We start from the raw sequence: 15303 nt of genomic DNA, 5'->3' as shown, positions 1-15303 counted from the left end.
CAAACTTCTTCAGAAAATTGCCACATACCCAGAACTTTCTTTACAGTCTGAACAGTACAATCTGGATATATAATGATCTACTAAAAAATGGCAGTATAGCAAAAAATGTAATATGTTTAATTGTGGATCTGACCTTTAGTGTTTTATATCCCATAAGAGACCATATGGTTCAACAAAACTCCTTCCTTAAGAATAGTTGTGCATTTTTTTATGTCTTTAATTTTATAGACACAGACATAAACTCCAATGCATAGGATGTGCCATGTCAGTGAGGAAGCATTAAGACCAAAGATAATACTGTACATACAATAATATAATGGGTACAAAGGTACACAATGAGATCCGTAAAACTTTATACCAGACAATGTACATCCTCTGACATATTTTAGGTCTTTAATGGTCTAAAAACCTGACCTAGAAAGAGGAACCGTCTCCTGAATCTTTTTATATTTTAAAAATGCAGCAACTGGTAAAAGCAATGAAGAGAAAAAAGAAAAGTTGCATCAACCCGGCCCAGCCAATTAGAACGGCTGAAGACCCCAGTCCAGGATAAGCATAGAGTAGATAGCAAGGTCAGGGGAGCACAAATAAAAAATTGTGATTCAGCAGGTCATTTTGTTTTAATTGCAAAAGGGGCATTACCTGTTCCTCATGCAATATAGTTCTGCTTTGGGTTGCTTTACTATGATATCGACTGCATATAGACATATGTAGGTTGGCTGTCCTGGTGAGACAGAAATATAACTTTAGATAAATATAAATATACACGCACACTACACCTTACCCTACATACATCCATAGAATTTTTTTTTTTGGTAAGGTAAAAAAATGTTGCAGACCAGTGGCATATGGCTTGCACATTTTTGGTAGGGGGAACCCTAGGGAATTCGTTGAGAGAGGTAGAGTTGGATGGATTCAAGTAATCCCCTCTACAGGGTATGAGCATGTGTCCTGTTTCATCTGGGCCCATAATTTATTGTACCTATGACAACACCAGTCCATAATTTTATGTAATTTACATTTTCTACTACTTTCTAGGAATACTAATTGTGCTTTGCATAGCTGGAATGCATTTAATTGATTCAAGCTTAGTGTTAGTTAGGCTTGAATTAGGCTTAGTTAGGCTTGAATTAGGTTAGTTAGCCTTAAGTTAGGCTTGAAAACAGAAATACCAAAGAAAGTTTTTTTTTGGGGGGGAAGGGTTAGAACCCTCAAGTTTTCATGATGCTCAAGGTAATGTTATTTCAACAAAATTCACAAAAAATGTGAAATTTTGCAATTGACAAAGTTGATTACAGGTTCACCCAAAAAGTAACAGATGGTATCTAATTTTGATTATATTTCTACAAACTTTCTGGTTTCTCTTTAAGACAGGTGTAAGCGAAGTGAAATCTTTTCAGGGGACAAAGAAAACTTTTAAACTTGATGGAATTCTCAACCTTCCTAAGCTATTCAAATGGGAAAAAATACGTTTTGATTGACATGCCAATTTGAAGGCACCATGAACTCAATTCTGACATTGGTGTAACCTCACACCACGTGCTGCCTTCTAATTAGAATAAAAAACTTCTCCTGCCTGGAACAGATTCTGGCTCTCTTCACAGCCTGGAATAAATTCTGGCTGCCTTCTCAGCCTGGAACCCTTTGACTGCCTTCTCAGCCTAGAACCCTCTGGCTGCCTTCCCAGCCTGGAACCCTCTGGCTGCTTTCTAAGCTTCTTAGCACACTCCAGCCTGCAACACAGTGGCTGATCCTCTCCCCTCAGCCTCTTGCTGATCAATTTCCTCTCTCCCTTGCACCTGAAAGCAGGTGCACATTTACCCAGTCAGGACTGGGTTGGGCCAAGGAACCCACCCTTTCATTTCCGTGGCCAGCTCTAGGGCCCTAAAGAACCAGGTTTCTTTCTAAAAAATGTATCCAGACATCCTCACTTTTATTTCCCTGGAGCCTTTAATGCACTTTACTGACACCTTTAGTGACAGTCTGTCACAATACAAATTAATAATCTTTGTACATACATTTTTCACTTCTTTCACCATGCAGAGGTACAATATCAAAATGTATACTTTGATACTCTTTTATCAGGAAATATAAGTATAGAATAATAGAAAGGCTGACATATGTACATTTCCTGGAGATATTACTGCTCTAATGTCTCCTCAGTGCTGCACACATATAATTAGATATTTGGTCATGTGAGTTCTGCTATAAAAAAAGAACACAGTTCATATTTGTTCCTTTCCGCACTTTTTGAGACCAAATGCGTAGATCTTTAGGTATGTGGGCAGCAGTGGAAGGAATCCTGAACAATTACTTATTAAATTACTCTTTATTTACTATCTTAGAAAGAATAGGGTAGGCTAGGGTAATCTATATTGTACAATATAATAATAAAAATATTACGTAACGCACTAAACTTTACCAAAATGTAAAAATATTTAAATAGAATTAAAAACAATACCAAATGGTGAAAACTTCAAACAGTACAAAACAGTTGTAAAAATGTCCTGTCATAAAGTTTAGACCACCATGACGTATAGCAGCAACAGTGTAGACATTATGTGACAATATACAACAAAGTTTACCCTCTGCTGGCTACTTCTCTACTACTGCATAGAAAATAATGAAGTTGGAGAACCTAGAATCATATTGGAGAAAAATCTCCAGCATGTAATTTAGATGTCTCTTACCAGTACCAAAACCCACCATGTTCATCTAATATAATTCCATACTAAGCCAGAATTTAACACCAGAATCCTTACAAGGAAAATAGAGCATTTTAAGTTTCTTTACTAGTTCCTGCCCTTCCCTACAACAAATCCTCTCACAACATTTCTAACCTCTGTAAGATATTCATTGCCATAGGATGTGGATGCCAAGTACAATAAAAATTTGTAATCCGCAAATGCTGGAGAAGTGTCCTTGATCCTTCCACGTACAACAAGATGAAGGAAGTGTGGAAGGACCCCACACAGAACATTCTTAGTATTCAGCAACTGCAGTAACTGGAAAAGCAGGTTGAGGCAGAATTTTGTATGTATATGTACGTGAGAAAGAGTTTACTGAAAGCAAAATAGTAACTTTCAAAGACTTCACTGCAGGAAAACGTCAATGCATGGTCAACAACTCACTGTAAAAAAAACTGCTGTCTGCTTTTATTACTGATATTTTAGACAAGTATATGTGTAAACTGAATTATAGTTCTTTGTTCCTTTAACATTCATGAAAGCAGTGCCATTAATTTTGAAAAGCACCCCAATGCACTAAGGCAATGCAGCTCTAATGTACATGTGTTACAATGCACCACAATAATGTGCAGCGTGTTTGTCCGGAAAAATGCTGTGTGTACTTTTTTACTCTTCCTGGTGCGCTGGCACCCTATTTGAAAATAAATGAGTTTCCCTGAAGAGACACAGTTATCCACTTTGCATGCCTTTTTACTTAATTACTAAATGCCTATTTCAGTGTTTTTCTTTCCATAAACACATTCTATTCACCTGCACTATACTTTAAAACTTGCTACAAAATTTGTCTATACTAGAAAAGTTGATCCCCTCTTTCCTTGTACATCCTAGCCCTCTTCCCTTCTAGGAGTTTCCATTTTACTGTCTTATTCAGCCCTCCTTTCACCTTTCTACATAAATCTAAAAGCAGCTGCTAAGGAAGGAGGAATACTATATAATGTCTCAGTCTAACAGGGCTCCTGAAGTCACATCCAAGATGGGTCTTTGGATTCTGCTTCTTAAATAAAGCTTTAAAAAGTAAATGCCATGCAAAAAAAATCTTTGGGAAAAATTCAGTTGAAGTGAATGGTCTGGTGATAGGATTTTAAATTGCAACGTGCATCAATTTATTGTTTAATGTCTTGCTTATTGCAACATGCATGTACAGAAAACTGTGGTCAAACCCTGTGGTCAAATTAAGTGAGCTCTTAATTTGAAATATTCCTGGTTGGATTACAGAACACATGCCCTCATAATACTGATAGGAGGAGGTTGTGTATTTTGTTGAGGAGTAGATGAGAACTAAGAAGGGCTGACAACACCGCTAGGGATTTTAGAGCAAAATAAGCACCGTGTTGTCGGCTTAATGCAATAAATGAAGGGAACACTGGATTATGTGACAATAAAAATAATTTTCCTAAAATTATGACAGTCATATAACTGCATCGATTCTCTCTCTATCTCATACTGACCCTAATTTACCTGTTTTTGATTTGTGCAAAGCAAGCATCCAGACTACCTACCATTCCAGTGATCTGAAATGCAAGGAGTCCGCAATAGGCGACACAAGTGTCATTCGTTTTTACATAGTAGAATAATAGCTACTATTTTAGGATTTCATTTAACTTTATACATACATATTGCAAGTTCATAAACCCCTAACAACTGATCTAGCCCTTGTAATTTTTTACAGATGCATAAAGTTACTTACCCTTTTAGCATTAGAATTACTTTAGTGGAAGTCACAAACTAAAACTTGGGAGCAAGGATAGAAAAGATAGGTATCCCAAGTGCCTTCCATGTGTGGGAACTTGACAACTTTTGGGCTGCCTCTTGTGCAGCTGCTCCACCTTTACTAAACCTTTTACTATTACAATATGCTGCTTTCCTTTGGTCTCAGTCTCAACCCCACCCTTCAGTAGTTGCAGTTGCACCCTCTTTATTATATAGTTAGGTTGATCACATACAGTCTGATTCCCGTAGTTCTATTCCCGTGAAGCTGCTGGGATGGTCTGCATGCAACAGATGCAAATCGCCTAGACCAGCCTTTCTCAACCTTTTTACCAAAAATGAACACTTAAAAATAATGTGCAGGTGTCTGGAACCAATTAAAGTAAATTAGCTGGAAACGTGCCCCTTACTTTGATGATCACTGTGAAGAAGAATGTCCCCTATACAAGGGTTGTGTCAATTCCATCATTAAAGACACAAAAATAAAACAATCATTGGTATCATGACCCTTCCAAGTGGCGTTAGATATGGCACTAAGCAGACATGGGAAGATAGCAGTCATAGCTCAAGGAACCATGGAAACCTTTAAAGGAACACTGGTTGAGAATGGATGGTCCAGATGATAGGCCTTGGGAGTGGATGAGGAGCAAAGAGTTCCCAGTATAGCACTGATCCCATTTCTCACAGCAGTGTAGTATGCAAGGCAACAGCAATTTTCATGGAAGTTAAAAATAAGAACTGTAAACTTTCTTGCATGCTGATAATTACCTATAAAAGGGTGGCATGTGTGGATGTGTACATTGCCGATTTTCAATTGCATGCAAGGTTTAGGCTTACAAACACAAGTATGTACATAAATCAGGGAGGGAAATATACGATCATCAGCTTTTCTAAGTTCAGTTACAAGGCTGAGGTGGAGCAGAGAAAATATAGGTGCCCTACTCTGCCAGACAACTCTGTATGGAGTGCTAGAGCTTTGTAAATATTATGGATGGACAGAAATTTATACAATATTTAGCTTCACAGCCATGTAAACTGACTAAAAAGAAAACACTCCAAGACTACAAATAGTAGTAGTAATGGAAACATAAAATCTCTGCTGATATTCACCAATGTTATTTTGATAACAGATAGCATAAGCACTAAAAATAATTTCCTTGTGTGAATAATGCTAGTTGTCAGAACTATGTTTTTACTGACGTAGATTTTAGGAGGTGTGTTATACTGTTGCATTTCATTGTACTAGGTTCACAAGGCTTAGCTTAAAAAACTGTAACCCCGAAACATTTCCTTTTCCCACTAATGGGCAACCATATTTGTAAATCCATTTTTTCTGCATAGCAAATATGAGGGAAAATTTCATTTTGCATTGCAATTAACTATCCTTTTAATAATAAGGATGCTTGTGATATCTTTCAGCTTTGTAAGCTGAGCCTTTACTGGTTTATTATTAGTTAAATTTTGGCTTTTTGGCTTTTCTTTTGGCTTTTTAAAGCAAACCTGTCACACCAATAAAGTTGTCCAAGTTGAGAAACCTAAATGGAGGAACCTAGTGGAGCTTGTGTAAACCGCTCTATTGTCTCCAGATTGCCAAGGAGTGACATTACTGTGCCATCCAGGGAGCTCAAAATTCTGTGAGCATGATCTCCTGCAATAGGTTGCAATGCATTTCTTGCTGGAAGGCACAGTAATGTCACCAGTGCCACCAGGTAACATGCAAGGCTGCAGCCAAGGAAAGTTCTTACTTTATTTGTTTTTAGGTGTGAACTCTTTTTTACAAATTACTTTTTCAAACCATCTGTTGGTAGAGCAGGGTTCTGGTAATAAAAGCAAACCTTCCATTTACCCTGGAAGGTCTGCTTTAAGTAAGGCAGTGTACACACCTGCAATTTTTGTCACTGGAAATTATCTTTTGTGATCGTTTCCAGTGACAAAGAGTGACAGATGAACAAACGAGTGCTTTACACACAGCACTAGTTTTCCCTTGACTTGAATAATGGTTGTTCCCCAACGGTCGTTCATGAATTCGTCCTGATAGGTCTATGAAGGATGTCAGACAACTAATGTCAGATTCTCACCAAACACAAGCAACAACCATTTGCATCGGGGGATAATCCTCAATTACCATTTTTAGAAGGCAAGGTCCACAACATAGTCTTTATGTTGTTATCATGACAGGAACTTTACTTTAATACAACCTTTCTCAACCTTTCTATCTTGGAGGAGCCTGTAAAATATTTTCAGGTCTTGGAGAACCCCTGTTAAAACTAATTTATTAGGGATCAGTTGTAAAAAGCCTCTTAAATTGGTTGCCAGTAGAAAGATAGCCCCCTTACAGTGGTGGCATTTATGGACAATAAAAAAACAGCAAAAGTCATGCACCTGGCCCAGCTAATGGTGTTGGCCCCAGAACTATGAAGAGATCATCAAATTAGGGGTCAATGGTTCAAAGACCTCAGAGCAACGTCTGGTTGAGAATAGCTGCTTTTACTAGCTGAACTGGTTGTAACTCACTTACTCCTTCTGCTGTCCTCCATGTTATTATAGAACAAAGTATTGACACTGTGGTCAATAGGAGGAACAACTGAATGCTGCCAGAGATAAGAATGGTTGACGTGTTTCTTAGCAGAATTTGGGGGTTGAGTCAGCAATTGAGCAATGATTGATAGTGTGGGAAGATGGTGGGGTATTCAGAGTCTTCAGAGTCTTCATTGCAGATAATTCCTTTTTAACAATTTTTTTTTTACATCAGGGTCATTTTAAAGCCTATCCTCTAGTTTCAATGAAAAGTCTGTGTTTTTGTTTTTGTACTTGCAATAGGGAAGTGATCAATGTATTGCATAAATATACCGAATAATTTTGCCCAGACTTGAAGCACATGACAGTCCTATTACACAATGGAGCATTTCTATGAAGCAAAGGATACCAAAATCACAAAAATTTAAGCTCAGATAGATTGGCGCTGGAAATAATCTTTCTTTCCGGTGACAAATGTACACATAGCACTGTTCTGTGGACAGCAGAGGGGAGGACAAGCAAGTGGTGCTAAACTGCCCTCTCCTTTATAAGAAGGCATACCAGTTGTTCCCAGCGGCTTGTTTATGACGAATTGATGAACAACGTAGAGAGGAACCACTGTACTCATGTAAGATTTGCACAGCTCATCTAAGACAACAATCATGGGTTGTGCTCATCAGAGACAATCTTAGTCAGTTTAAGCATTAAAACATTTCTGTGGATAAAAGTTATTTAGTTACTTAAAGTGAACCTAAACCCTTTTTTAAAACAATTACTATCAAACAGGTCCTTTTTTGTAGAAGGACCAGGCAATGTCTCTTCTGCAATATAATAACTATACCTGTCTGATAATGATTTTTCAAATATACTTACCCGTCACCTGGCTGCTGCCAACTTCTTTTGTCTCCTCTTCCTTGTTTTGATCTTCAGTCATTTAGATTGACTGGGCTGGGATGATGTAACATTTGCTCACCATAGGGGACATTCTGGGTTTCCTCAACTCCTACGCTTTTTGAAAGCAGAAAAGACATGGCCGGTCCCTTTCTGCAATAGAGCCCAGCATGATTGCAGATTTTGAAAGTGGAACTTTAGTTCTGCTTTAAAGCAAAACTGTGCTCTTTGGAGAGTGGTGAGATTCTGCCATAATCAGCAAATATGCACAAATTTCTGCCGAATATAGCACAGATATATCTGTTTGCAGGCACTCTGCAGAGATGCCAGATCTAATTTCTTGTCACTGCTTCAACCCAGGAAACCACCATCTTTGCCGCTGACTCCAAAAGCGTTCATCTTCCCCTATCGCATGGCCTCTCCTGCAAGTGTATACTGTCCCCCTCAAATAACGCAGGCAAACGAGGGCTCAAATAAAAAAACAGACTTTTTTTTGGACACAGGAGATTTTGCATGTTTTTTTTGTCAATTAGCTCTACCTCCTTGTGCATTTGCAGTTTAGTTCCCCTTTAAAGTATTATTTGGTTGACTACTAAAACAGCAAGTGATCACATAAACAAATAAAAGTTTAAGTTTATACTTTATAACCTCGTTACCTCCTAAGTTGTTGAATAATTTCAGTTCTACAATCAATGAATCTGGGGGAATAAATTCAACACAAGGCAGCAACCAGTTCAATGGTGCCTTTCATGGAGAATGCTGTTAGGAGGTCAGAGAGATGGCTACTGCTCCAACCTTTATATAAGTCCAACTGGGGTGTGCAAAAGACCTGTAATCATTAATGAATGGCACAGGCAAAACTTTGCTCCCTCCCCTTGTCAGACAGGAGGTGTTAGTGGTGGAGCTTTGCAAATCTGAAAAGTGGATAGCACAGAACCACAAACCTAATTATCTGTCTGTCACTTGAAGGTATTTAAGCAGTTAGGTTAATGAGATCTTTATATGAACTAATGTCACCCTATTACATAATTATCCTACTCACTTCAGCATTTTGTTTTTCAGTTTCATTTGAAAGTCTGTAAAAAAACCAAAGAATTTGCTAAACTGTTTTCAAGATTTATTGCATAACAAATTAAAAATAAAAGTTTGAAGAAGATAAAAAGTTTGTATTAGGATATCCATATGCTTTGCAATGTTTTCATCAGATTAGATGTCAGAATCTGTACAAATGTAAATCTAATGAAAATATAATTAAAAAAAATGTTGTTTTATTGTTATATCAAAACGTATTATCTATAATATAGATAATCTATATTATCCAAAATATAGATAATCTATATTATCTAAAATATTGATAATCAATATTATCTATATATCTCAATTTATTGCATTTGGACCTGATTTAATAAAGCTCTCTAAGGAAAAAACAAGCGTTCTAAGTTGGCGGGATCACCCAGTCTTGGAAAGCTTTAATAAATCAAGCCCATTGATTGTGAATGCCAATTCTTTGTCTGATCGAGCACTGCAAACTCAGACCCCCTGTTCTCACAGTGTTAATCAGTGGGGAGCACTCCCTACAAACCAGGGGTCATTGGGAGCGCTCTGAGCTGTTTACTATAACAACACTACCCTAACTGTTGTAATAGTAAAAGCAGGGAGCACTCCTATTGGTTTCTGGCACTCTCCTCTCTGTGATATTTCTGAACTAAAGTAATGTTAAAACATTGGTACATATTGCAAGCTGGTACTTGTGAAAGGTTGATATGACAATAGAAGAACAATGGGGTCATCTCCCAGTCTTGAACACCAAAATATGGATTTCCCAATTACAGATGACCTACATGTGTGTACCGTGACAATGGAAATTTAAGGTGTGTTCAGATATTGTTCAGGTGTTGAACCCATCCTATACACGATGAAGTTCTCTGCAGGTACGTCTGTGGTATGTGACCAGTTTTACATACCAGTAACTTTGTATTTTGTGTGCATACATACAGGATCTGGAAAGTAAGTACAGATGTAGGGTGTGACTGTAACAGGATGTGGATGTCATCCGTGTCCACAGTTCACTAGAAAACATAAAATTAACTGCCTTTTGTAATTCTGGGGAGAAACAATCATTTATGACGCTTACTTTTTTTTGGAACGGAACATGGTAAAAAACAGGCAGGAAGCCAAAATGTCTTGTTTTCTAGGAACAAAATACAGAGACCTCTACCAAAAAGACAACAACAAATGTTGAAGGCTCACATTATAAACATACATTATAAACATTTCCTCTTGTTCACTATGTTCATAATGCAAAATTCTAAAATGTGAAAAGTTAAAATGTTTTAATTGTTAGGTGTTTTTAGGCAGACAGCCTAAAGTGTGTGAAAGCATATTACTTCTAGCTAAAACAATAGTGACTGGGGATTCAAAATGTTTTAAAATCTTAAAAGTGCACCTGGTCCCCCCCCCCCCGTCTTTGAAGTGTCAATACCATGAAAGTAAAGCTTCAATTACAATCACCTAGGGTTGTCCGTCAACGTTGTTTAGCGATCTAAATGGCAGATCACTAAACGATCAATTGGGGACGATAAATGTCATTTCCGATTATAGAAGATGCAGCATGGTATGAGTGCAAATGTTATACCACCTTACCTAGTATCCATTACTTTGGGAATATCAATGGAACCACACAGGAATTACATCATCAACATTCACCCAATGGTCGAAAAGGATCATGATGAACTTAGCAGCAAAGATGGAGACTTCGGGGAAGCAGCAGTTTCCTGACACCACTACTACTGCAGGACACTATGAAAAAGGTAATTGTATGCCATTATGGTCATTATAACAAAAGCTCACCCACATCTAAATCTCACCCCTATCAATTAAAATGTAGTTTTGTTTAATGATAGGGGAACCTTCCACCTATGCTGGCCAGCCCCCTCACCCTCCTAATTCACCTGCTGTATGTAGGTGAAGTGCATACCTACATATAGCTTACCTAACGATCCCTCCAGGTTGACTTCTCTGGAATGCAGAGCATGCAAAATCTCCTCAGCAGACACTCAAGTCTATTGCAAGTGTCAGTGGGCGAGATTTCACCTGCTCTGTGTTCCATGGGACAGGAGGGAGGTGATATCATTCATACATAGACAATGCAGATGGCAGAGGGAAGGTAAGTATAATTGCAACTTTTTTCTTTTACATTAAGTAGGTGGATTGGGCAGAGAGAAGTGGCCTGGGCAGCATAAGTGTACTTTCCAATCGTTTCCAGTGAAAGTAGAATGTACACACATAGCTGATGCATTCAATGGAGTAGGAAGGGGGAAGACAAGTAGAAAACACCCCATGGCATTCTATCCCATTGGAAATACCAGTGGTCATTTAAACAATGTTGGGGAACTACTGTACACTAGATTTCCATCTAGGTGATCACAATGATGACAATGATGTCATATTTTGATCACAAAAATTAACTAGTGCCTATGTGGCTTTAGTGGAAGGTCCACTTAAAGGATAAATAACATCCAATTTTCTAATAAATATCCAAACTGCTGGTAAGGGGTTAAGTACACAAATATGTGGACTGTTTTTATATTATTGTAATTTGTCAACCACAGCCACATTGCACAGCCATGTATAAGAAATGTGTTTCTAATGTATCCGTATAACTTATTCACTGGACATATATTCTATATCATCACCTTAGCACGGTTTGCACAAAGGTAATCCAGAAGGCAGTTAAGCTAAACCAGGACGTTGAAGAATGACCACAATTAATTAATTAAGTTGAAAAGAGGAGTATATCACAATTACAAGAAGGAAGACTTCATGTCTCATATAATATCCAATACGGTATAAAGTGTACATCCGTGCATAATAACTAAAAAAGCATGCACTACATCTCTGTTATACATACACATATCCCCAAGTCTGACTGTTTAAAAACACGCAAGCACACAAACTACATAACTGCATAAAAATACCAAGTAGCCCTCTCTGCATGGAAATCCTAAACAGTCTTGTTAGTCCTGCCTTCTTCTCTTTAGCTTGAAGCTGACATTTATTTTACTTATATTTTGCCTTCCTTGGGGTCTCCTTTATCACCTCATCCAAATACTACTGAAATGAATAAATAGAGCTTTTCTGTATTCATGACATACCTGATTTTAGATCAAGCGTCATAAGTCTCTGCAATGCAGGTAGATTATGGCTGGTGGGACGGATGATAAGTGTTGCACATATGTTTCTGAAAACAGGAAGGTGTGGTTATGTCCACGTGTGATGTAGAGGCTGAATTAATAAAAGAACTGCAATTCAATAAATAAAAGGGGTATACCAAAAAAAGGCAGTCTGTGGGGAAAAGGCCTAGATGATGCTGAATGTTCGTCAGCTGGAAGAAGCGGCAAGAACTATTTGACTTTCTGCAGCCCCTAGCATATACTCAGTATGAAGCTGACTGCAGTAAAGTCAGAGTAAGCAAATTCACACAGAACAACAGCTTGTATATCTCTTAAGACTGAAGATAAGACAATAGCTTCAAATACATAACACCTCGTTGTTTTTTTCATCTCCATACCAAACTGCTCAGGAAGTTAGCAGCTTTTTATATCTATGGCAACAAAAAACAAGTGTTTTCTGTACTTGAAGCATTTTTAAAGGTATTGCAAAATGTGCATGTATTGCAGAGATGCTTGTCATGTTTCTATGCACTGTCTTAAATAAAGAGATAAAAAGCTTCATGATATACCCTCACCTTATTTCTTCGTCTTCAATACAAATGAAGTCACACTTCAGCTTTATATAGTTATCATTACACAGTATTTATATAGCACCAAATTACACAGCGCTGTACAAAGCCAATAGTCGTGACGCTAACCGTCCCTCAGGAAGACTCACAATGTAATGACCCTATCTTAGTCATATGTCATTAATACACTCAAAGGTCAATTTTTGGGAGGAAGCCGATTAACCTAACTGCATGTTTTTGGAATGTGGGAGGAAACCTACACAAACAAAGGGAGAACCTACAAACTCTATGCAGATAGTGCCCGAGCCGTGTTTCGAACCTGGGATCTACGGTAGCACTGCAAAGGAAAAAAGTGCTAACCTCTGAGCCACCGTGCTGGCCATAGTTACAATAGTTAGAATGTTTATATGGTTTTATGTTTATTGGAAAATATATAGTTTTAGTATTAGTGATTACTAAATAGTTTACAACATCATTTAAATTGTTGGATTAGGCAGAAAACTGATTGAGGGCTGTGGAACAAATACCGTGCCACAGAAGACAAAGCAACACAAAATAGGGAAGTTCTATATTTACACAACCTTTGCTTTCAGCTGTAATTATCTCTTAAAGGTTTCTCACTATTTGGTTCTTTTATGAACATCTCATCTTTCCCATAACAATGTTACCCAAATCTTTTTTTTCTTCTTGCCATCTCCATAACACTGTATTGCTGTACAATTTCCAATCAGCTTCTCTGTATTTGTACCATTCCAATTCAGCTTCACCGTCTGTTTCTATACCTTTTATAGCCACGGTCAACAGCACTGTATTTTTGGGCATTGCTCTACCAATGGCAGATCTGTGCCTATCTATACCTAGCTAGCGGGACAACTGCACTCTGCTTACTTTTGGTTTCTGATGGTCCAGGGATGGCCAACAAGAACATTGGCTGTCTAAGTGTCAGGAAGATTGAAGTCAGCCTGCATAGCTAGAATCTTCTAGGGGTGTAGTGGGGCGGGCATGAGGTGTTTACATAACAAGGATGCGCACTCACCATGCATAGCCTTCAATATTACCATGCCCCCTCTTCTTTTTTTACGACTACACCCGTGGAATCTACTATGGGCACAGAACACAGGGTGCATGGGGGTATGTGTGCATGCTGATTGTGGAGTCAGTTTGACTATTTACAGCTGTGATCTGCAAGACCCCAGTGCAGATATCTTCTGCTGTACTACTGAAACCAGCAAATTTGCACCTGATCTTGATTCTGGTTAGGCTATGTACACATTTACCAATTAAAATTACCAATGACTGAACGCTTTCTTTGAATGACTGCATTGCACACAATTTAATACATATGGTAAGAACGCCATTGATCATAGATCCTTCACCAGCAGGTTTACAGAAATTATGTTGTGAAAAAAAAGCTTGCTGGATCTATGGCAGGGTTTTTTTTCTGTACTTGCAGCATTTTACAGGCATTAGCCATGGTAAAATGTACACGTACTGCATTATTGTCTGAATTAGGTAATAAAAGACCACTGAAGTGAAAATGACTTTCTGCTTTTATTGTCATTGCCTTCTACAATTAAATACTAGTACTCCATGTTTTCAAAAACAGATGTATTACTGTGAAATTTGCAGACAATCGTGGGAAATCCTGTTTCAAAACACTCAGTGGTATAGTTAACATCTGAAAAAATTAGGCAAGATAGAGGTAAGGAGGCACTTAAAATTGAAAATCTACTGGCCTGAACACAAAATAAAAAGATAAGACATGGCAGCAGCAAAACGGGATAGAGCTGGAGACACTGGCCCAATATCAGCAAACTGTCCTTCTGACATGACACTAGACTGAGACAAAGAGGTTACATAAAGAAAACAGAAACCTTGCAAAAAACGCATAAACTAGGGCAAGAGATTTTGTTTTGGTGATTTTTGAGTTAGTAACAAGAGTTGGTATAGCACATATATGAGAACTTAAGCACCCAATTGTCAACAGACTGTACACACTAAGCTGGATACCAGCAGATCATTGTACAAATAAATTCACAAGCCTGATGGTTGTTTTAAGCGAGTTTCATTATTAATTATTATCTTTGGCTGTCCTTGGACACTTTTTTGTAATGATTATCTAAAATTATGTCAGTTATTGTTAGTTTCTAATGACTTTTTTCTATTGTGTGTACATAGCATTACGGTTATGGCTGGTTTACTGACTTCCCTATACCCGTCCCTGTATTCCCCTACCTGGTCACCGGTAGGGATAGGCAATTGTGTTTAACATTGGCTTGTTTTGCTGTGTTTAGCAAAAGTTCAAGTTCGCCAAACCAGTTTGCATCAAACCTATTGAAGTTGAGCCGATGCTTACCTTGGGAAGTGCTTTTGCCAGTAAGTTTGCATCCTTGCACATCTTGTACTCCCACTCAAAATGCAGTAAGAGAGGCCACCACTGTAATCTCAGGATCCCTATCCAGATACCTGGAGCCCTTAAGGTGACCCTGCCTGTCATAGAAAGGGCTCTATACCTGCATTTACATTTAAATAACTGATATGCCTCTTCTTTTTTTCTCCGTCTGCTTCAAGTGTTTGACTGGCTGAATGCATGAAATTCCTTTTTTTTTTGAAACTCTCACTGTGATTTCATTCAGAAAAACAGGTATTCTACATACCTAAAAGTGTGAAATACTTGCAGTGCCCAGGGAAAAGTTTTTT

At 38.0% G+C, this 15303-nt stretch overlaps 1 protein-coding gene across 1 annotated transcript in view; it reads right to left on the bottom strand.

Annotated features, from left to right (window-relative positions):
• Positions 1 to 15303, bottom strand: part of TEC (tec protein tyrosine kinase) — a 58724-nt gene that overhangs the window by 27831 nt on the left and 15590 nt on the right. The window contains exon 2 of the mRNA XM_072406863.1: positions 643 to 724. Coding sequence (XP_072262964.1) covers positions 643 to 653 — 11 coding nt within the window. The 5' untranslated portion in view covers positions 654 to 724. The remainder of the gene's footprint in view (positions 1 to 642; positions 725 to 15303) is intronic.

This window comes from Pyxicephalus adspersus, chromosome 3, assembly GCF_032062135.1.
Source record: "Pyxicephalus adspersus chromosome 3, UCB_Pads_2.0, whole genome shotgun sequence".
In the NCBI taxonomy this organism is placed as follows: domain Eukaryota; kingdom Metazoa; phylum Chordata; class Amphibia; order Anura; family Pyxicephalidae; genus Pyxicephalus; species Pyxicephalus adspersus.
Note: the sequence above shows the minus strand (reverse complement) of the source record. Positions and strands in the feature narration are given on the sequence as shown.